The sequence below is a fragment of the Scyliorhinus canicula genome, chromosome 13 (genome assembly GCF_902713615.1).
Source record: "Scyliorhinus canicula chromosome 13, sScyCan1.1, whole genome shotgun sequence".
Taxonomy (NCBI): domain Eukaryota; kingdom Metazoa; phylum Chordata; class Chondrichthyes; order Carcharhiniformes; family Scyliorhinidae; genus Scyliorhinus; species Scyliorhinus canicula.
In genome coordinates this window covers 107,026,339-107,050,869 of record NC_052158.1, presented here as the reverse complement: position 1 = coordinate 107,050,869, position 24,531 = coordinate 107,026,339, and the positions used below count along the sequence as shown (strand labels likewise).

Sequence of the window (24,531 nt, the reverse complement as noted above, 5' to 3'; positions counted from 1 at the left end):
GGAGCGAAACCCCCGTGGTAGTGCCCCTGGAAAAAAACAAATAGCCGCTCGTGAGGGGTCTGGTTGGTGGCCGTACATAGGAGGGACCTAATAGCATGGAGCGCGTCGGGGAGGACCTCCTGCCAATGGGAGGTCGGGAGCTTCCTGGACTGGAGGGTCAATAGGACTGTCTTCCAGACCGTCGCGTTCTCCCTCTCCACCTGCCCGTTCCCCCTGGGGTTGTAGCTGGTAGTCCTGCTCGAGGCAATGCCCTTGTCGAGCAGGTACTGACGCAGCTTGTCGCTAATAAAGGACGAACCCCTGTCGCTGTGTACATAGCTGGGGAAACCAAACAGGGTGAAGATGCTGTGCAGGGACCTAATGACTGTGTGGGAGGTCATATCGGGGCACGGGATAGCAAAGGGGAAGCGGGAGAACTCGTCTATTACGTTTAGAAAGTACACATTCCGATTGGTTGAGGGGAGTGGACCTTTGAAATCGATTGCGAGGTGTTCAAAGGGCTAGGAGGCCTTTACCAGATGGGCCCTGTCTGGTCTATAGAAGTGCGGTTTGCACTCCGCGCAGATCGGGCAATCCCTGGTGACGGCTTTTACCTCCTCGGTGGAGAAAGGCAGATTTCGGGCCTTGACGTAGTGGGCGAGCCGGGTGACCCCCGGGTGGCAGAGGTCATTGTGGATAGCTTTCAGGGGGTCGTCTTGCATGCTGGCGCACGTGCCGCGGGACAGGGCATCTGGGGGCTCATTGAGCTTCCCCGGTCGGTACATGATATCATACTTGTAGGTGGAGAGTTCGATCCTCCACCGTAGGATCTTATCGTTTTTAATTTTGCCCCTTTGTGAGTTGTCAAACATAAAGGCAACCAATCTTTGGTCGGTGATGAGGATGAACCTCCTACCTGCGAGGTAGTGCCTCCAGTGACGTATAGCTTACACGATGGCTTGTGCTTCCTTTTCGAGCGAGGAATGTCGAAGTTCCGAAGCGGAGAGGGTCCGGGAGAAAAAGGCGACTGGCCTCCCTGCCTGATTCAGTGTGGCTGCGCGAGCAACCTCTGAGGCATCGCTCTCGACCTGAAAAGGGGCGGATTCATCCACCGCCCGCATGGCCGCTTTGGCGATGTATTCCTTGATGCAGGTGAAGGCCTGGCGAGCCTCATCTGATAGAGGAAAGAGTGTGGCCTTAAATAGTGGGCGGGCTTTGTCCGCATACTGAGGGACCCACTGGGCATAATATGAGAAAAACCCCAGGCACCATTTGAGGGCCCTGGGACAATGAGGGAGAGGGAGTTGTACGGTCCGGGTCGGGGCCCAGGACTCCGTTTTCCACGACATAGCCGAGGATGGCTAGCCTGGTCGTGCGGAAAACGCATTTCTCCGCGTTTTACGTGAGGTTGAGTTTCTGGGCAGTCTGGAGAAATTGATGGAGGTTAGTGTCGTGGTCCTGCTGATCATGGCCGCAGATGGTGACGTTCTCCAGGTACGGAAACGTGGCCCGCAGCCCGTACTGGTCCACCATTCGGTCCATTGCTCGTTGGAACACCGAGACCCCATTCGTGACGCCAAAGGGAACCCGGAGGAAGTGGAAGAGGCGGCCGTCGGCCTCGAACGCCGTGTAGTGGCGTCCTCCGGGCAGATTGGGAGCTGGTGGTATGCAGACTTCAGATCCACCGTGGAGAAGACTTTATAATGGCCGATCTGATTCACCATGTCTGCAATCCTGGGGAGGGGGTACGCATCGAGGAGCGTGAACCGATTAATGGTTTGGCTATAGTCCACAACCATTCGGAATCATTCCCCGGTCTTGACGACCACCACCTGAGCTCTCCAGGGGCTATTATTGGCCTCTATGATGCCCTCACTGAGCAGCCGTTGGACCTCGGTTCTGATAAACACCCTGTCCTGCAGGCTGGACCGCCTGCTACGAGTGGCTACGGGTTTGCAGTCCGGCGTGAGATTGGCAAAGAGTGGAGGGGGAGTCGATTTTTAGTGTAGTGTGGCTGCAGATAGTGAGTGGGGGCAAGGGCTCGCCGAAGCTGAGTGTGAGGTTTTTGAGGTTGCACTGGAAGTCGGGTCCCAATAAGAGTGGGGCGCAGAGTTCAGGGAGCACGTATAGCTGGAAGTTAGCCCTGGATCGTTAGGGTCGTGGCGGTGCGCCCTTGGAGGTGAACAGAGTGTGAGCCCGAAGCGAGGGAGATAATTTGCCGTGCAGGGAAAATAGGGAGCGAACAGCGTCTTACCAGATCTGGGTGTACGAAGCTCTCGGTGCACCCGGAGTGAAAGAGGCACGGTGTCCTGTACCCGTTGATTTTAACGGTCATCATTGAGTTGCGGAGGTGCTTTGGACGCAACTGGTCCAACGTGACCGCGCTGAGTTGCGGGTAGTCGGTGGCTCAATCAGTTGTGCTGGAGTGGCCCCGTGATGACTGCCCTCTGAGTTCGTAGTCTTCAAGGCGATTTTCTGAGTTGGAAGAGGAAGGATCCCAAGATGGCCGCCCCCGTGGATCGCACGTGGCGGGCGGCGAGGAAGATGGCACCCAAGATGGCGGCCCCCATGAATCGCACATGGCCGGCTGCGTGGAGGGGGGTTGCCAAGATGGCGGCCCCCATGAGTCGCACGTGTCGTTTAGGGGCAGAGTCGGAGTGCAGGCCGCAGCATTTTGGGGCCTGCGGGCCTGTGCATTTTGAAAACGAGTGCTCTGGGCTGCGGGAGAGTGAGGAGAGGGGGCATGTTTTGCCAGGCAGACCCGGGCAGTATCCTTTGCGACCGCAGCTGCTGCAGGTCACGTTATGGGCTGGGCAGTACTGCCGTGGGTGCTGGGGCTGTCCGCATAAACGGCACACTGGAGCTGCGTGATGGGTGGGAGGCCGCGCGGCGCAGGCCTGGGGCAGTCGCTGGTCGGGGGCTCAGGACGGGGTCGCTTGGTCCGCGGGGAACGAGGTGAGACTGCGGAACGAGACCTCCATGGTGATAGCCAATTCTACCGTGTCCTCTAAATTCTGGGCCCCTTTTTCGAGCAACCACTGGCGCACATAGTTTGATCTGAGCCCTGCCACGTATACATCTCTATTTTATTTATTTATTTTTTTAAAATTTAGATTAGTCAATTATTTTTTCCAATTAAGGGGCAATTTAGCGTGGCCAATCCACCTACTCTGCACATTTTTGGGTTGTGGGGGCGAAACCCATGCAGACACGGGGAGAACGTGCAAACTCCACACGGACAGTGACCCAGAGCCGGGATCGAACCTGGGACCTCAGCGCCGTGAGGCGGTTGTGCTAACCACTAGGCCACCGTGCTGCCCATCACGTATACATCTCTGACGGCAAGCTCCATGTGCTATTCGGCTGATACAGCTTGGTAATTACAGTCCCGTGCTAAAGTCTTTAATTCCCGCAGGAATTCTTCCAACGACTCCGCGGGATGCTGGCGGCGGGTCGTAAAAATATGGCGCGCGTAGACCTCGTTGATGGGCCTCACGTACATTCGATCTAGCATGGCTGGTGCCCCCGTATACGGGTTGGTACTATTGAGTTGAGTAGATATACGGTGGCTCACCCTTGCGTGCAGTAGACTGAGTTTCTGCACCTCTGTAGTTTCTGTAGTACTTGATTCAGCCAGGTAGGCCTTGACATATCTGAGCCAGTGTTGAAAGATTTCTCTTGCCTCTGCAGCCTGCGGGTCGAGTTCTAGTCGATCAGGTTTGGGGGCTGATTCCATAGTCGTTTTCTTCTAGTTTCCTAAGACTATTAAATTGATGTGACCATCAATTCACAAGACAAGTGGTTGGAAGTGAACAGTGGTTTTAATAGTCTTACAACAGAGCCTGCCTGCGACGAGATGAACTGGTAGGCAGGCTCACGACTGCAAAGCTTTATACTTCCGGTTAGTGGGAGGAGCCATGGGCGGAGCCAAGGGTGGAGCCCGGTACAAACTTCTCATCTCCCCCTATGGGCAGAGCCTCGCAACTGCTCGTATACCGAGCTTACAATAACACAACACATGCAATATAACATAGTGTAAATTACTAGATTGTGATTCACCACAGCATCTTCCTAAACAAAACAGATTTTTAACACATATTATTTATTCCAAGCAGGAAACCAAATAATTACTTGGAACAGTAACACACTCCACAGGTGCTTTGCAAATTCCTCTGCTCCCCAGTAGATTAATACTAAAAGGGTGGGACTTCAGAAAGACACATCGATACACACACCTTGGTTCTGTCCCCTTATTCTCCATTCTACACAGTAATCTTGGAAACCATGAAAAATACATTGGGACTCAATCCTGTCAATCAAAGTTGCTGCCAAATGGGCTTGTCCGTATGAAACCTTCCAAACCCCCCCACCTCACGTTGCTGTGGCAACTTTACCACGGCAAAATGTGAATGAAACTTACAGTCGCTTGAATAGAACAGAATTTGCGTATTGATGAAGGACGTTTTCGTCTTTTTGTCATGCACTCACTGCATTGTGAAACATTTATCACTTCCTCCACGACTGATGCATAGTGGCAGCAGCATGTGCTATCTACACGATGCATTGCAGCAACTCGCCAAACCTCTTCTGACAGCACCTTCCAAACTTCCACCAACAAAGGTAGCAGATGCATGGGAACATCACCACCTGCAGGCTCCCATTCAAATCACATACCTTCCTTACTTGGAACTAAGTAATTGTTCCATCACTGCCACTGGGTCAAAACCCTGGAACTCCCTTTCTAGCACCTGTGGATGTACCTGTAGCGGACTGCTGCATTTGAAGGCAGCTCAGCATCACCTTCTCAATGGCAATTAGAGAAGGGCAATAAATGCTGGCCCAGTCAGCAACACCACATCCTACCATGTGCATAAAAGAAGCATTTTCTAATTTGCTGACACCACAAAATCCATCTTAAGGCTCATTAAAAATGACAACTTGTTTTTGTATAGAATCTTTAACACCGTGCTTCCCAAGCCTTTCCGACTGTGAAGTATGAGAATTGCCATGACCCCAGGGTGAGAGCGGGGTGCGGGGGAGGGGGAAACTTGTCACAATGGGGTGAATGGGGAGGATTGAGAGAGTGAAGGGGGAGGGATTTGTATGAGCCAATTATGAGGGAAAGGGAGAGATTCATTAGAGGAAAGGGGAAAGAGGAAAGGGGAAAGGGGCAGAGCATGGTGTGAAGTGCTTAAAATGCACATGTTAAAATAAACAACATTTTCATTTGGAACAGGAATCAGGCCTCATTTGTTAGTTCGACTATGCCCACCAATAAAATGTCAGGATTTAAAAGGGCCACACAGCTGTTAGCATTCAATCCGAGTTCAATTGGGCCATAACAGCAGCAGAAATTGCAGCCCCAAAATCTCATTTCCTGGTCCCACTGGGGTCGCAAGCCTCAGTTTGGGAAGTCCTGTTTTAACATGATAAAATGTCACAAGGCACTTCACAGGTGTCATAAAGCAAAATTTGCACAAACACCCAATATTAGACCAGGGGACTGAAATCTTGGTCAAAGAGGAATATGTTAAGTGAGGTTGAGATTTGGGGAGGTGTATGGAGGGAATTGCAGATACTAGAGCCTAGGCATCTGAAGTCACATCTACAAATGGTGAGAGCAATTAAAATTGGAGATGCTCAAGAGATCAGAATTCAATGGAACACATATAACATACAACGCGGAGAGCACGGTAGCACAGTGGTTAGCACTGTTGCTTCATAGCTTCAGGGTCCCAAGTTCAATTCCTGGCTTGGGTCATTGTCTGTGTGGAGTCTGCCTTTTCTCTACGTGTCTGTGCGCGTTTCCTCTGGGTGCTCTGGCTTCCTCCTACAAGACTCGAAAGACGTGCTGTTAGATGAATTGGATATTCTGAATTCTCCCTTAGTGTACCCAAACAGGCACCGGAGTGTGGCGACTTGGGAATTTTCACAGTGTTAATGAAAGCCTACTTGTGACAAAAAAAGGTTATTATTAACAGAGGGCTGGGACTTCCTTTGGCGTATGTGAGCGGGGCAGCCGCATCGAGAAGAGTGACCATGATTTGCGGCACTTTCGGGGATTTCCCCGATTTTTTGATCACCCCCCGACTATCGTCGGCCTTTGGGGCCGTCACGGGCAGCTAGCAGGGCCGGTTTGAAAACCGGCGAGGTACCCCGCGCGGTTGTCGGGCGACGGGGGCGCTCGAAGGTCAGAGCAGCGGGGGCGGAGCCAAACTGAGGTCGAGGCGACAGGCCCGAAGCCAGGGCGCGATGTAGGTGGGATGTCCCACATCGGATGGCTCCCACCTAGAATGCAATAAGAAGGCTGAAGTCCAGTCCCAGGGGAACTCTGGGAGAATGTAAACGATTATTAACAGAGGGCTGTGGAGCTGGAGGATATTACAGGAATATTTGAAAACAAAGAAGAGAATTTTAAAATTAAGAAGTTGTGCAACGGGAAACAATGCAAGTCAGCAAGCACAGGGTTGATAGGGGAGCAAGACACTGTGAGTAAGACCGGAAGACGCAGGAGCAGAAATACATTATTTGGTCCATCGTGTCTGCTCCACTATTCAATGAGATCTTGACTGATCTGAAATGATAATCCTCAATTCCACTTTCCTGCCTTATCCCCATAACCTTTCCTAATTAATTTCTTTACTAATGAAAAACATCAATTTCAGCCTTGAACTTACCCAACGACCCAGCCTCTATGATAAAGGATTCCACCCTAGAACATAGAACATAGAACAGTACAGCACAGAACAGGCCCTTCGGCCCTCAATGTTGTGCCGAGCCATGATCACCCTACTCAAACCCACGTATCCACCCTATACCCGTAACCCAACAACCCCCCCTTAACCTTACTTTTATTAGGACACTACGGGCAATTTAGCATGGCCAATCCACCTAACCCGCACATCTTTGGACTGTGGGAGGAAACCGGAGCACCCGGAGGAAACCCACGCACACAGGGGGAGGACGTGCAGACTCCACACAGACAGTGACCCAGCCGGGAATCGAACCTGGGACCCTGGAGCTGTGAAGCATTTATGCTAACCACCATGCTACCCTGCTGCCCCAATGCTACCCTGCTACCCTCTGAGAGAAGAAACCCCTCCTCATCTCTGTCTTAAATGAGCGACCCCTCACTCTGAGATTATGCCCTCTGGTCCTAGACTCTCCCACAAACTTCTACAGATGTCCGATAGAGAGCATCCTATCCGGCTGCAACACAGCCTGGTATGGCAACTGCTCAATCCAAGATCGCAAGAAACTGCAGACTGTGGCAAACTCAGCCCAACGCATCACACAAACCTGCCACCCGACATTGATTCTGTATGCACCTCTCGCTGCCTCAGGAAGGAAGGCAGCATTATCAGAGACCCCTCCCACCCAGGCATTGCCTTCTTCCAGACCCTTCCATCAGCAGACGATACAGAAGTCTGAAGACTCGCATATCCAGACATAGGAACGGCTTCCTCCCCACAGCTACAAGACTCCTCAATGACTCCCCCTCGGACTGATCTGTTCCCTTTAAGAACACTATTCACAACACCCTATGCTGCTCTTGCTCATGTATTTGCTTTGTTTGGCCCCTTGCTCCGCACTGTAACCAATCACTGTTTTGTCGATGTACCATTTGTCAATGTTCCCTATTGATTATTCTTGTGTCTAATATGTACATACAGTGTACGTTCCCTCGGCAGCAGAAAACTACTTTTCACTGTACTTCAGTACATGTGACAATGAATCAAATCAAATCAAGGGGAAACAATCTCTCAGCATTGACCAGGTCAAACCCCAAGCCTCAATAAGGTTGCCTCTTATTTTGCTAAACTCCACTAAGTATAGGCCCAACCTACACAACCGCTGCTGATAAAAAAATCCCTCCATATTGTGGATCAACAAAGTATGGCTTCTCTGGACTGCCTCCAATGCCAATATATCTTTCCTTAGATAAGGGGACCAAAACTGTTCACAGTATTCCAGATGTGGTCTAACTAGGAATATAAGCTGCAGAACTTTGAATTACCTCAGGTTTATGAAGAATGTGGACAAACCCAGCCCAGAAGTATATTGAGATAGTCAAGTTTAGAGACAACAAAAGGAAGAATGAATGTTTAAGCAGCAGATGAGCTGAGGGAAAGCTGAGTTCGTGGCCGTTACAAAGGTAGAAAAGTGCAGTCTCAGTGATGGCATGGATATCTGCTCAGGAGCTCATCTTGAAGTCAAATATTACACTACGGTTTCAAACATTCTAGTTCAGCTTCAGGCAGTTGTCAGGGAGAGGGAAGGACTAAGTAAATCGGACACTGAACTTGTAGAGGGACCAAAGACAAAATGGCTTCGGTCTTCCGAATATTTAATTGGAAGAAACGGGTTTCAGCTCATCCGGTATTGAACAAAGAATAAAGAAAATTACAGCACAGGAACAGGCCCTTCGGCCCTCCCAGCCTGCGCCGATCCAGATCCTTTATCTGAACCTGTCTCCTATTTTCCAAGGTCTACTTCCCTCTGTTCCCGCCCATTCATATACCTGTCTAGATGCTTCTTAAATGATGCTATCGTTCCCGCCTCTACCACCTCCACTGGTAAAGCGTTCCAGGCACCCACCACCCTCTGCGTAAAAAACTTTCCACGCACATCTCCCTTAAACTTTCCCCCTCTCACCTTGAAATCGTGACCCCTTGTAACTGACACCCCCACTCTTTGGAAAAGCTTGTTCCTATCCACCCTGTCCATACCTCTCATAATTTTGTAGACCTCAATCAGGTCCCCCCTCAACCTACGTCTTTCCAACGAAAACAATCCTAATTTATTCAACCTTTCTTCATAGCTAGCACCCTCCATACCAGGCAACATCCTGGTGAACCTCCTCTGCACACTCTCCAAGGCATCCACATCCTTCTGGTAATGTGGCGACCAGAACTGCACGCAGTATTCCAAATGTGGCCGAACCAAAGTCCTATACAACTGTAACATGACCTGCCAACTCTTGTACGCAATACCCCGTCCGATGAAGGCAAGCATGTTGTATGCCTTCTTGACCACTCTATCAACCTGCGTTGCCACCTTCAGGGTACAATGGACCTGAACTCCCAGATCTCTCTGCACATCAATTTTCCCCAAGACCCTTCCATTGACCATATAGTCCGCTCTTGAATTTGATCTTCCAAAATGCATCACCTCGCATTTGCCTGGATTGAACTCCATCTGCCATTTCTCTGCCCAACTCTCCAATCTATCTATATTTTGTTGTATTCTCTGACAGTCCTCCTCGCTATCTGCAACTCCACCAATCTTAGTATCATCTGCAAACTTGCTAATCAGACCACCTATACCTTCCTCCATGTCATTTATGTAGATCACAAACATCAGTGGTCCGAGCACGGATCCCTGTGGAACACCACTAGTCACCCTTCTCCATTTTGAGACACTCCCTTCCACCACTACCCTCTGTCTCCTGTTGCCCAGCCAGTTCTATATCCATCTAGCTACTACACCCTGAACCCCATACGACTTCACTTTTTCCATCAACCTGCCATGGGAAACCTTATCAAACACCTTACTAAAGTCCATGTATACGACATCTACAGCCCTTCCCTCATCAATTAACTTTGTCACTTCCTCAAAGAATTCTATTAGGTTTGTAAGACATGACCTTCCCTGCACAAAACCATGCTGCCTATCACTGATAAGTCTATTTTCTTCCAGATGTGAATAGATCCTATCCCTCAGTATCTTCTCCAACAGTTTGCCTACCACTGACGTCAAGCTCACAGGTCTATAATTCCCTGGATTATCCCTGCTACCCTTCTTAAACAAAGGGACAACATTAGCAATTCTCCAATCCTCCGGGACCTCACCCGTGCTCAAGGATGCTGCAAAGATATCTGTTAAGGCCCCAGCTATTTCGACCCTCGCTTCCCTCAGTAACCTGGGATAGATCCCATCCGGTCCTGGGGACTTGTCCACCTTAATGTCTTTCAGAATACCCAAAACTTCCCCCTTCCGTATGACAACTTGACCGAGAGTATTTAAACATCCATCCCTAGCCTCAACATCCATCTTGTCCCTCTCCTTTGTGAATACCGATGCAAAGTACTCATTAAGAATCTCACCCATTTCCTTTGAGTCCACGCATAAATTCCCTCTTTTGTCTTTAAGTGGGCCAATCCTTTCTCTAGTTACCCTCTTGCTCCTTACATATGAATAAAATGCTTTGGGATTTTCCTTAACCCTGTTAGCCAAAGATATTTCATGACCCCTTTTAGCCCTCTTTATTGCGCGTTTGAGATTCGTCCTACTTTCCCGATATTCCTCCAAAGTTTCATCAGTTTTGAGTTGCCTCGATCCTATGTGTGCTTCCTTTTTCATCTTAGCTAGTCTCACAATTTCACCCGTCATCCATGGTTCCCTAATCTTGCCATTTCTATATTTCATTTTCACAGGAACATGTCTGTCCTGCACTCTAATCAACCTTTCCTTAAAAGACTTCCACATTTCAAATGTGGATTTACCCTTAAACAGCTGCTTCCAATCCACATTCCCTAGCTCCTGCCGAATTTTGTTATACTCTGCCTTTCCCCAATTTAGCACTCTTCCTTTCGGACCCCTCTTGTCCTTGTCCATGAGTATTCTAAAACTAATCACCGACTGAAACATCAACCACCTGGCCGGGATCATTCCCCAATACCAGGTCCAGTATGGCCCCTTCCCGAGTTGGACTATTTACATACTGCTCTAAAAAACTCTCCTGGATGCTCCTTACAAACTCTGCTCCATCTACGCCTCCAACACTACACAAATCCCATTCAATGTTGGGGAAGTTAAAATCTCCCATCACAACCACCCTATTGCTCCTACATTTTTCTATAATCTGTCTGCATATTTGTACCTCTACTTCATGCTCGCTTTTGGGAGGCCAGTAGTAAAGTCCCAGCAATGTTACTGCACCCTTCCTATTTCTCAGCTCCACCCATATTGCCTCAGTGCTTGAGTCCTCCATCGTGCCCTCCTTAATCAAAGCTGTGATATCATCTCTGACGAGTAATGCAACTCCTCCACTCCTTCTACCTCCCTCTCTATCCCTCCTGAAGCATCTATACCCTGGGATATTCAGTTGCCAGTCCTGCCCTTCCCTCAACCAAGTCTCAGTAATACCAATAACATCATATTCCCAGGTACTGATCCAAGCCCTAAGTTCATCTGCCTTACCTGCTACACTTCTCGCATTAAAACAAATGCACCTCAGACCACCTTTGCGTTCATCATCTCTTCCCTGTCTACTCTTCCCCTTAGTCACATTGAGTTTATTGTCTCGTACCCTACTGGCTTTAGTTGCTGCTTCTTTACTGACCTCTATCTTCCTAATCTGGTTCCCATCCCCCTGCCACATTAGTTTAAAATCTCCCCAACAGTGTTAGCAAAAGCACCCCCTAGGACATTGGTTCCAGTCCTGCCCAGGTGTAGACCATCCGGTTTGTAATGGTCCCACTGCCCCCAGAACCGGTTCCAATGCCCCAAAATCTGAACCCCTCCCTCCTGCACCATCTCTCAAGCCACATATTCATTCTGACTATTCTTGAATTTCTACTCTGACTGTCCCGTGGCACTGGTAGCAATCCTGAGATTACTACCTTTGAGGTCCTACTTTTTTAAAAATAAATTTAGATTACCCAATTATTTTTTCCAATTAAGGGGCAATTTAGTGTGACCAATCCACCTACTCTGCACATTTTGGGTTGTGGGGGCGAAACCCACGCAGACACGGGGAGAATGTGCAAACTCCACACGGACAGTGAACCAGAGCCGGGATCGAACCTGGGACCTCAGCGCCATGAGGCAGCTGTGCTAACCACTAGGCCACCGTGCTGCCCGCAGGTCCTACTTTTTAACTTATCTCCTAACTCCCTGAATTCTGATTGTAGTACCTCATCCCTTTTTTTACCTATACCGTTGGTGCCTATATGCACCACAACAACTGGCTGTTCACCCTCCCCCTTTAGTATGTCCTGCAGCCGATCGGAGACATCCCTGACCCGAGCACCCGGGAGGCAACATACCATTTGGGAGTCTCGTTTTCGACCACAGAAACGCCTGTCTACTCCCCTTACAATTGAATCCCCTATGACTATAGCCCTGCCAGTCTTTTTCCCGCCCTTCTGTGCAGCAGAGCTAGCCACAGTGCCATGAGCCTGGCTACTACTATTGGATGTCAGATAAACAGTTCAATAATTTTGCAACCACGGAGTAGTTGATAAAGGTAAGGTAGTACTGGGTCAGCTTACATGTAAAAATTAACAACGTATGAAAACGGAACCTGCTGGAAATACTCAGGTCAGACAACATTTGTGGAGGCAAATAGAGTTAAGGTTTCAGGTCGATGACCCTTCCATCAGAACCCTTCCTTTAACAATTAATACTGTTTTCAAGATGATGTTGCCACGGGATAACATACAGATGAGAAAAAGGAGGGGTTCAGGGTGGAATCTTGAGGGGATTCAACAGGCAGGGTTCCTGCACCATTAGTAAAATACAATTCCAAGACTATTCCATGACCAAATTAAAATACTTCATGATCATTTTCTCTTTCAATCTCCAATACGTGTACACAAACATTGAAATCTTGCATTATGTGTCAGTTATACAATAACCTCAATTTCTCACAGGACTACCTTGTTCTGTAGAATTTTGTAATCCGGGAAAAGTGTTTCAGGTGTCACCAGTCCATTTACTTCCGAAAAGAAAGATGAAAACTACCATCAGACAAACAACAAAACAATTCCACCCATGAGAACATATCAAATTGAGCCCTGCTTTATTTCCTTGAACATACAAGCAATCTTACTTTTCAATATCTGAAGTGGTTTTGTGTGTACTTTTCTCGGTGCAGCTTCAGGTCTTCCACCTCCCACACAACCAATTCCTTAATGTTTTCCAAAAGTTTTACATCTTTTCTTTCAGATGGCGGCTTGTTGCATTGGATTTGGCCAGCAGGGCTCATTGATGCATTCTGCAACTTCAGCTTTTTCATCCGCATCGCACTATGGTGTTGCTATTTCATTGCATCGCACTGTGGTGTTTGATATCTGTCTCAATCCGATGCTTCCTTTTTTCCCCAGATTTCCACCTCCCTTGCTAATTTCTTGTTTCTCTTCTCTGGGTTTCCGTTTTCCCTTTTCTTGGCCGTTTCCTCTTCCAAGTGGGTTCCATAATCCTATCTGGTAGCTAATTAAAAGTTCCTTAGAGACTATTATATTGCAGGCAACTCCCACACCTCTAATCTGGGCATTAATTAGTCTCTTTGAAAGATGCAATTTTCTTTTGGTTTTCCAGGACCAATTCTTTGTTCTCTGAGCATTGTGCCTCTTTTTGTTACCTTACTGTAATGTGTTTGGTAGCACTACTGTATGTAACATGCGTTACTCAATCCACTTACTGCAGAGGCTTTCTGCAGCTTGATGAAGAAGGCTCGAAGTTGTCCACAGGTATTGAAAGGTTTATTGTGTGACAGAATTTAACAACCGCGTGAGTTCTTACTTTAAGATCAATACCAGTCAAAAGATTACGTTTATATACAGTAGCTATGTCTGACCACATTAGTAGCCCTGAGCTAGATCTATGCTGCTGCTCTCGTCACAGTCTAATCACCAAGAGAGGCAGAGAGCCACTTGCGACTGCTTTTATACCTGCCAGTGCTGCCCCCTAGTGATCTTTCAATTTCCCATGTAAAGATCACTACAGTGCCTCCATTGCTGCCTAGCCATGTGACCAGGAAAGAAGCGACTTTCTTACAGCCCATAAATGCTTGCATGTTTGCTCTCCTTCCAATGCAATACACAGGGTGACCAAGCTGTCTGTTTCTTTGCTGAGAAATGTAAACTCACTGGGGTGTCTTGATTTCTGCAGTTGTCAACTAGTCTCTAGAATTCTTTAAGAATTATGCCGTAACGATAAACAACAATATGACCTGCATCCACTGGCATCTGCAAACATGCTGATTGTGTTGCTTTGCAGTTCACTGGTTGAGGTATGAGTGCTGGGTTCAACCTGGTTAACGCTTGAGCCAGACGAGAGCTGATGGGTGATTTCGCCAACAACTTTTTATTTATGTTTCTGAGGAATTCTTGGCATTCCTTTTTGCACTATAAGTAGAGCTTATCTTTCCCTACCTATTCACATGCAATAGGTTTTGGACAACCAATTCCACATCTTTGAAATGTCTCTGAGGTTGCTTGTGACACTGACTTGACTCAACTTGAGTTGCATCAGCAAGTACGTTCTCCTTCATGAAGCACTCCAAAAAGTTTTTCATTACGCTGCAGAATTCAGAAGAGAGATGATGGTATCACGGGGCATCAGTTTGATAATTTGCCAGAAAGAGCTCCAGCTCACTTGCTACAGAGATGAAAAATTCTCCTTTTGCTTCAAACTGCGAATCTTTGACTGCTTCATTTAATTTTTCGAAAACTATGATTTAAGAGATTAAAATGGAACCAGGAGAGTGCAATTCCATCCAGCTGGATGACCGTGCAGAGGTGCACTAGGAGGAGGGTGTGGTCAACTGTGTCAAAGTTGCCAGACAGATCAAGAAGAGGGGCAAGTTTACTTTTGTCATAGTTACAAAAAATGTATTTTGTGACTTTGAAAACAGCTGTTTGGTTCTGTGGCAGAGAGAGAAACCTGATTGGATGATGGATTCTGGGAAAGATAAACATGGATCTGGGAGATGACAAGGACGCTGAAGGCAAGAGTTGAGACTTTTTAGGAGAAGGGTAATAATGGCAAATTATTTTTTTAGAAAATATTTTAATCAAGGCATTTTCACAAATACACAAAAAAATCAGGGGAACAACAAAACAACTCAATGAATAACCACACCCCACCTGACCCCCCCCCCCCCCCCCCAATGCCAACCCCCTACCGCATCTCGCCTTCCACATTTTACCCCCCTTCCGCCGCCACTCCCACCTTACTGACCCCTAAATCCCCCTTAAAGAAATCAATAAACGGCTTCCACCTCCGGGTGAATCCCTCTGCCGACCCCCTCAGAGCGAACTTGACCTTCTCCAGCCTCAGGAATTCTGCCAGGTCACTCACCCACACTCCCACTTTCGGCGACTCCAAGTCTCACCACCCCAGCAAAATCCGTTCCAGGCTAACAGGGAGGCAAAGGCCAAGTCATTGGCCTCCCTCACCCCCAGACTCCCAGGTCTTCCGATGCCCCGAATATCACCACCTCTGGACTCGGAACTACCTCCATACCCAGCACCTCGCACATCATTTCCAAGAACCCCTGTCAGAACCTCCACAGTCCTGGACACGCCCAGAACATGTGGAAATGGTCTGCGGACCCCCCCACCCCTGCGCACCTCCTACACCTATCCTCCACCCCCACAAAGAACCTACTCTTCCTAGCCACCAGAGTGTGGGACCTATGCAACACTTTAAACTGGATGAGGCTTAACCTCCCACATGACAAGGATGCGTTCACCCTCCAGAAGGCCTCTGCCAATGTCTCGGCCCCCACCTCCATTTGCACGTAACATCCCCCCACCAGGGCTCCCTCCCACTCCATCAATTCCTTATAGATATCCGACACCTTTCCCTCCCCTATCTCGTCCCTCAACAGTACTTTATCCTGCAACTCCAGGGGCGGCCTCCCAGGAAAGGACTACATCGCTCTCCTTATGAAGTCCCGAACCAGCAGGTACCTAAAACAATTCCCCTGGGCAACTCATACACTTCCTCCAGGTCATCCAGCCCCGCAAATTTGCCCCAATGAACAAATCACCCCAAGTGCTCAACCCTGCCTGCTACCACAGCCTAAACCTCGCATTCAGCCCCGACTGTGCAAACCTATGGTTATTATAGATTGGTGTCTTCCAGGCACCCTCCAGCCCCAAATGCTGCCTCCACTGCCCCCACACCCTGAAAGCCGACACTACCACTGGGCTCGTGCAGTCCCTGGCTGGCGACAATGGCAAGGGTGCCAATAACAAAGCCCTCAAACACGTATCCCTATCCACCCCCACACTGGCCCCTTCCTCAAAAATGACTTGGGAACAAAGATTGGGACATTCTGAAATACAAACAAAAACCTTGCCAGCAACGTCTGCACCCGTCCTTCCAGCGACAGAGGCAGCACATCCCACCTCTTAGATTCTGCTTCATCTGCTCCACCAGTAAATTCAAGTTCAGTTCATGCAACTGTGCCCAACCCTGCACCACCTGGATACCCAAATATCTGAAACTCGCCCCCGCCACCCGAAACAGTAACTCCCCTAGTCGCCTTGGCTGCCCTCTGGCATTAACCTTGTTCTTTCCCATATTCAATTTGTATCCGAAAAACCAGCCAAATTCCCCCAGGATCTCCACGATGCCTCCAATGCTGCCCACCGAGTCCGAAATATATTGTAACAGGTCGTCGGTATAAAACGAAACTGTATGCTCAGCATCCCCCCTGCTCAATCCCTCTCCAATACCTCGACGCCCTAAGTGCCATTAACATTGGCTCCACCCGATCAAAAGCCTTCTCCACGTCCCACGCCACCACTACCTCCACCTCATGCCGCTCCGACAGCATCATGATTACATCGAGTAGCCTCCTCACATTCGCCAAAACTGTCTCCCTTTCACAAACTCTGTCTGATGATCAACTATCACCCCAGCACACAGTCCTCAATTCGCGTGCCAACACTTTCGCAATAACTTGGCTTCCACATTCAATAATGATATTGGGTGGTACAACCCACACTGCTCCGGGTCCTTCTCCTTCTTTAAACTCAGGGAGATGGAAGCCTGCGGCAATGTAGGGGGACATTCGCCACTCTCCTTCGCTTCATTACATGCCCTCACCGGCAGTGGTCCAGGTTCGCCCCAAGCTTTTAATAAAATTATACCGGGAACCCGTCTGGCCCCGGGACCTTCTCCGCTTGCATCGCCCCCATACCATCCATCACCTCCCTCAGCACAATTGGGGCCCCAAGCCCCTGAATCAGCCCCTCCTCCATTTTGGGAAACTCCAACCCATCCAGGAACCACCGCAGCCCGTCGTCCCTGGTCAGGGCTCTGGCTCGTAGGGCCTCCTTTGAAAGGCCTCAAACATTCCATTCACCTCCTCCGGGTCCATCACGACCGTACTCTTTTCATCCCTAATTCTGCCGATCTCCCTCACCACCTTCTGCTTTCTCAATTGATTGCCAACATCCGACTTGCCTTTTCCCCGTACTCACACAGAACCACACTGGCCTTCTGCACCTGTCCCACCGCCTTCCCCGAAGAAACTAGCCCAAACTCCATCTAAAGCCTCTGCCTCTCCTTCAACAACCCTATCTCCGGCACCACAGAGTATCTTCTGAACACCCTCAAAATCCCATCCACCAGCCCTGCCCTCTCCTCCCGCTCCGCTTTCTCCTATATCCCCAAATTGATAAAAACTCCCCCCTGACTACAGCCTTGAGCGCCTCCCACAGCATGGCGGCTGTGACCTCCCGTGTATCATTCAGCTCCACGTAGCCTCGAATAGCAGCTGTGCCACTCACACGCCTCATCTGCCAGCAACCCCACATCCAACCTCTATTGCAGCCATTGAGCCATCCCCGAGCCACCTGCAAATCAACCCAATGTGGCACGTGATCACAAACCACGATCGCTGAAAACTCCGAGTAGGCCATCCCCAATAGCAATGTCTTGTCCAAAGCAAAAAAGTCAACTGGGAGCACACCCAGTGCACACGGGAAAAGTATGAAAGCTCCTTCGCCCTCGGCCACCCAAAACCTCCACTGGTCAACCACAGCCATGCGCTCCATGAAACCACCTCAGCTCCCTCGCCACTGCCTAAACCTTCGACAACTTGGGACTTGACCGGTCCAAGCTCGAATCTATGACGGTTTTAAAATCACCTCTCCATGATCAACTGATACAGGTCCAGGTCCGGACCCTTTGCAAAAGCCACCTCATAAAATCCACGTTGTCCCAATTCAGGACCAGAACCACCGGCATCTCCAACATTCCATTAACACTCATCATCACCAGCCCCAGCCCCCCCCCCCCCCCCCCCCCCCCCCCCCCCCGGGGTTCGGCCACAATGCTCCCTCCCTCAAACACAACCCACTTATTTAGTTCCCTTGCTTTCATTTTGAACCTTATTTTAAATTTATATAATATCTTTAACATAGTATAACGTTCCAAGGTGCTGAAAACACCGTCACCCCCTTTCGTCTTCATAACCAACCCCAAATGAAACACCTGCCCCACCCAACCCTTTCTCAGCCTCGTCTGATTCCCCCAACTTCAGGAGCGTCTCCTGCAAAAAAAACCACGTCTGCCTTCAAACTTCTCAGATGCGTGAACACATGCGACCGTTTAACCAGCCCATTCAGCCCCCTCAGGGCTGACCAACCTGTTCAGGGGGCTCCTCCACCACTTCCCATGCCAATCAGCCATACCCTTTTTGGGCCAGCCCCTGGCCCGTGTCTCGCGCCACTCCATGCCTGCCCCTGGATGTCCACCGCCATCGATCCCTTCCCAACTGCACCACACCAACCACACCTTTAGCAGCAGCCCTTCCCCCCCTCCCCTGCCCCCCCCCTCCCCCCCCCCCCCCCCCCCCCCCCCCATCTTCAAACAAAGAACAAACTCCATTCATCCCCCTACGCCTTCCTTCTGGAAATCCCCCACTTCACTCCCGTTAACAAGCCCGCCCGCCTAGCATGGTGGCCCGCTACCCAAGGCCTCCAAGCACCCCTCCTCCCTCCAGCTCCCCTCCACCTCCCCTCAACCATCCCAACTGTCGACCTCCAAAGGGTAACAAAAAGCACACACACCATGACTGCTCCCCTGCCAAGACCTGCCTCGGAATACCCCCTCCCCCCAAAAGCACACAAAATGCCTCCGAAAATCAAATACTGCGCCCTTTGGGCAGGAATAGACCAAAAAAAAAAATCAGCCTTGAGCGGGAGGCACCACTTACTCCACGGCCACCACCGGGAGTCCAATACTGGCAAATTCAAAGCAGAGAGGAACAATACTTGAAGAGACATCCATTTACTGTGACAGTGAATATGGGACCAGGAAGAGGGGGCTGGGTAGTTAGCAGTTTAATGGAAACAGGAAGTAGGTCTCCTGGACAAGCTCCTATGATGAGAGGCTGAGTAAATTGGGTCTATATTCTCTGAAGATTAGAGGAATTAGGGGTGATCTCCTTGACAAGGGACCTTTTGTTTCGCAATAAATGGGAAACGTTCCTGTACTTTTCCAAGCATGCAAAATTATTGGCAGGGCATATGCCAAAGAAGCTGTGACAAATCATTTTTACATGGAATTGCATGTAGGTATGCACGAAGAATCTAATAACCAGTAAATCAAACTGTATATATTCATCGCAAATTAATTGTTCTCACAGACTCAATCCCTTGACAGTCATGAAATTTTAGAAGCGTCAATGCCTTTCCTCTTTCACTTCTGTAATTAGAGTTTCCAATTAAATGCACTGAAGAAAAATATTCGTAGCTCTACTTACTATAATTTACCAGTTACTCACTAATAATTTAAAAACTATTCAAATTTATATAACATCTTTAACATAGTATAATGTTCCAAGGTCCTGAAAAAGAACATGATCAGGCAAAAATTGAAAATGGGTCAAAGGAGGTGACATTTGGACAGGTGACCAATAGCTCAGCCAAAGATGTAGTTTTTATGGAGAATCTGAAAGAGGAAACTGAAGCAGAGAGGTTTAGGAAAGCAATTCAAGAACTTATGGTCCAGACCAAAAAGTCCCAACCAGTGTGTCGTGAAGGCCCCACAAGTGTGCCGCAAAATAAGGTTCAAAATGAACAGAATTTACCGGCTGTTCACGACAGTGGGATCTTCCGGTCCGGCGGGACCAGAAAATTCCACTAGCGGGCCGCCTCCGCCACCGAAAACAAACAGTGGGGCAGTAAATCCCGCCCATGATCTTCGTTTTCAGCTCCGTAGTTTGTTTCTCCAAGTCCCGATAAACCTTGGGCCTCCCACGTGTGTGGTTTGTATTATTTTATATTGGTGATCCGAACCGTGCATGTGACGGCTAGGAATTGGCTGCACACAGGCAGTTTTGAATTTTTAACATTGATCATGTGCATGGGCCTTACCGATGTAAAACTTCAAAACTGCGGATGCGTGGCCCATTCCCGTCTGGCGCATGCACGGTTGGGACTGCCAATTTAAAACATCCCAAACCGCGCAGATGCAGCCCTTTCCTGGCTGACTCATGCGTAGGAGATTCCAGGTTCTTTGGGAATTGGAGAGGCCGACCACAAGGTTGAAGACAACGGTTCTGTGTGCCTGCACAAAAAGCACAAACACAAAATCCTGGGTGAGTAAGGGAGACAGGGAGAGGTTGAAAACAGAAAAATGTGAAAGACAGGGAGAAGAAAAATAAAACAATGTTCCCAGAAAGAGAAGAGAGGTAAGAAACAGGAACCTATAAAGTTAAGAAAAGGAGATACAGGCTCCAATATTGTATTTGACATGCAAGTTAAGAAAACCAAGGCTCTTATTGTAAACTTCTTAGACTAATGAAAATTGTATTAAATGGTGGCTTGACATCTTTTGAGGTGGTTTGAGGGATAAAAGGCTTTTGTGAGAGGGCAGTTCCGTTGGAGAAAATAGAAGGTGCGCCTCAAAATCTTTTATGGTTTAAAACCTTTGACGTAAAAAAAGTTGAGCAGCACTGGGCTAGACAGCTGCCAGAATGGCCTCTAAGGTTGTGAAAAAGAAAGCGGAAAAAATACAAGAAGCCAAAGTTGGAAGCATGCTAAAATCTTGTGAATGTTCTCGAGCTCTATCAGCTTTGAGAGATGGAGAATAGAAAGTCGCGAGAGGAATCTGAACACAAGAATAAGATTTCTAAAATCAAGGCGTTGTAGAGACTTGAGCCAATATAGTTAGTGAACATGGGGGTGACAGGTAATCTAGACTTGCTGTGGGTTAGGCTGCCAGTCACAGAGTTCTGGATAAGTTTGGGTTTATGGAACAATGAAGATTGGAATCGTTGAGTCAGGAGGTTAAAACAGCATGGATTAGAGTTTTGGCAGCATATGAGTTGAGGCAAATGTGGAGGCAGTTGATGATATGGATTTGGATTTTGGTCATCGTTATGATAGATAGGATATGGTGTAGACATGTTAGCTCTGGCTCAATTATTTTTTATTATTTATTTTATGGGATGTGGGAGTCGCTGGCTAGGCCGACATTTATTGCCCATCCCTAACTGCCCTTGAACTGAATGGTTTGCAAGGCCATTTCAGAGGGCAGTTAAGAGCAACCACATTGCTGTGGGTCTGGAGTCACGTGCAGACCAGACCAGGTAATGCTGGCAGATTTCCTTCCCGAAAGGACGTTTGTCAATCAGGTGGATTTTTACAACAATCGACAGTGGTTTCCTGATCATCATTCGACCTATAATTCCAGATTCTTATTAAATTAAAATTCAACCACCTGCAGTGGTGGGATATGATACTGCGGTTGAGGTTGCAACAAGTCTGATTCAGTCCGAGGAAAGAACAAAGAGCAAAGTACAGCACAGGAACAGGCCCTTCGGCCCTCCAATGCATGTGCCGACCATGCTGTCCATCTAAACTAAAATCTTCTACACTTCCTGGGTCCATATCACTCTCTTCCCATCCTATTTATGTATTTGTCACAATGCCCCTTAAATGTCACTTTCGTCTCTCCTTCCACTACCTCCTCTGGCAGCGAGTTGCAGGCACCCACTATGGGGGAATGGAATTGTTGGCTGGGGAACAGAGTTTGTGGCAGGGGCTGCAGACAAAGGGTGGAATTTTACAGTGGTGGGGTTTTTACAGTCCTGCGAAGTCAATGGACCTTTTAAACAGCTTGCTGCGTTTTATGGCCTGGCCCCAGCCATGATCGGGCCGTAAAATTCCGCCCAAAGGCTTTGATCTTCCGACTGTTTAACTGGAGAAAATTTTGATTGATGCACACAAGCAATCTGGCAGATCATAGAGTTGAGTTAGAACTGGGTGTTATCAGCAAACGTATGTAACCTGATGTTCGGCCTTAGCATATGGTCACCAAAGGGCAGCATGTGGATAGGAAAGAAGACAGGGGAAAGGATCGAGCTCGGGATGACTTCAGAGGCACAGGGGCGAAATAATCCATTGCTGAAGATTGTCTAGCTATAACTTGATAGGTAAGAGTGGAACCAGATGAGGGTAGTCCCACTCAGCTGGACATTGGAGCACAGGTGTTAGAGGATGATGGTGTGCTGAACAATGCAGACAAATCAAGAAGGATGAGACAATTATAATCCTTTCTCTCCTGTATGGCATTAGCTTCAGTGGCATCTCAGAGCTGACGACTTGTGGATTAAGAAATACAGGGAACAATATCCCCACTGAAGACCATAGTTGAGGGAGAGTCAGTCATTATCGGTTAAATTCCTTTTCTTTTTGGCAGTTCAGTATAAAAACACGACTAACATCTACCCATTTGGCTTGCCATTATTCTATTTTCACTCCAGAGAGACAGCGGTGGGATCGAGTCACGCCTACCGACCCAGAAATAGTTCAGAGGTCGCTGTGGATGCAACAAGTGCACAGACGGACTAGTTGGAAAGCCCTACTCAGTTCTCTCAGACTTCATCCTATCACATTAGATTGTTCACCCTTACTCCTCACACCCTCACTCACACCTCATGCCTCTCAGTGTTCCCCCCATGTTCCCTCATATCTCTCCATTAGTGACTCTTGGAGCTCAGCCAAGCTTGCATAATGAGACCATTGGCAACTATACTAAGAGAAACATGGCATCTGTTTCTCCAGATATTCTCATTATGAATTCTTGGTTGAGCTCCAAAACCTACGAGTGGAATCAGCTCAGTCGGAATCTGTTAACACAGGCTGAAATGGAGTGTTAGCTATGATTGTTGACTTCTTTCTGAGGTTATAAGAAGTAATTATTGAATCTGTTTCATTTTCAAAGTATGCATGTTTATTTTGACATGATTAAGAGGTGTAAAGTGGAGTAAGGGTTGTTATTGAAACTGTGGATAGCAGAGTCCATCTGACTTTTAAAAGGTTCTAAGAGCAACCATTTTTTAAAGCAGATTTCTGAATGTGTGTTTCTTCTTAAGTATTTCAAGACTTGCCATTGTTACTATGTGGCTCATTGGTTCTATAAATAGTGTATACTATGGCCATGGAGTATGCAGGAGGGCGTGAAAGGGACATGGGGCAATGGAAAGCCTATGGAAGGGGCTTTGAGGGCATGGATGAAATGAATTTTTTTATTTTTCCAATTAAGGGGCAATTTAGTGTGGCCAATCCATCTAGCCTGCACATCTTTGGGTTATGGGGGTGAAACCCACACAGACACGGGGAGAATGTGCAAACTCCACACGGACAATGATCCGGGGCCGGGATCGAACCTGGGTCCTCAGCGTCGTGAGGCAGCAGTGCTAACCACTGCGCCACCACAGACAATGGTTCATGACTCCCCATAAATCATGAGTACTCGAGAAGTTGGCCAAATTCCACAAAAATTGCAGGGGGTGGGATGATTCTGAGATGCCTACCCTAGCAATGGAACTGGTCAGGTCATGAATGCAGGCTTCATACTCTTTCGGAAGCCCCAACCCAATGCCAGTGAAAATTGCCAGTTTTGGAAATTGGAGGGTGAGAATCCTGGAATAGGTTCCCATCCGCCATTTTTAAAGATTTCCAGAATAGGCACTATTCCACAGAAATCCAGGCCATCGTGTTTGTACTGCCATAAGCATCATATCTGTTGTTTCCATCTATGTGAGAAAGCCTTACTGAAGTCAGAGCCGGTGGCTGCAGGGAACAATTTTGATCATAAATCATACTAGTCATCGAGTTAACCCTTTAATATCAATGGATGCAATTTTACAGTCGCTCCTGCCGGTGGGATTTTCCAGTCTCACCGAAGTCAATAGACTTTTGAATGGCTCACTGCATTTTCCGGCCCCGGGCCCACACCTGTCCTCGCCACAGTGAGGCCGTAAACCTCTGCCCATAACTTTTTATGTCTCATCATAAACTTTTATTGTAGGCAAGAGCCATTTCTGGAATAATTCCAAACAAACACATCATATTCCAAATTGATATATCGTGCGGCAATATGAACTGAGATATGGTTTAAGTCAATGGAATTAACAATTCATACTAAATGGTGAAAATTTTTTGGTTGAAGATTAATGGTTACAAGTGACCAGTGGGAATTTTTCTTCATAGCTCCACAAAAAGTACTGAAACACTTTTAACCACCATTGTGGGAGAATTTCAATTAAAGAACATTTGCCAGTGCAATTTGCGACATGGAAACGGGAAATTTTCCTTTTTATACCCCTTTCAACATAATAAAACATCCAAAAGTACTTAATGAGAGGCGGCCTGATGAGGAGGGGATTTAAGAGGAGAGAAAAGTTCACCAAAGGCATAGTCAAAAAGGTGGGTTTTGGGCAAGTTTTTTTTCTCAAGGTAGTGCAGGACATAACAAGGTGAAGACATTTAAGAGAAGGCAAGATCAAGATGGTTG

At 48.0% G+C, this 24,531-nt stretch overlaps 1 protein-coding gene across 4 annotated transcripts in view; it reads right to left on the bottom strand.

The window, feature by feature from the left end:
* The window catches only part of si:ch211-51h4.2, a 477,954-nt gene that overhangs the window by 381,623 nt on the left and 71,800 nt on the right, over nt 1–24,531 (bottom strand). For 2 of the 4 annotated variants that reach the window (XM_038815048.1, XM_038815049.1), the window contains exon 6: nt 20,103–20,295. The exons of the other annotated variants lie outside the window; for them this stretch is intronic. In XM_038815048.1, the coding sequence (XP_038670976.1) occupies nt 20,103–20,295 (193 nt within the window). The remainder of the gene's footprint in view (nt 1–20,102; nt 20,296–24,531) is intronic. 4 annotated transcript variants of the gene reach the window in all.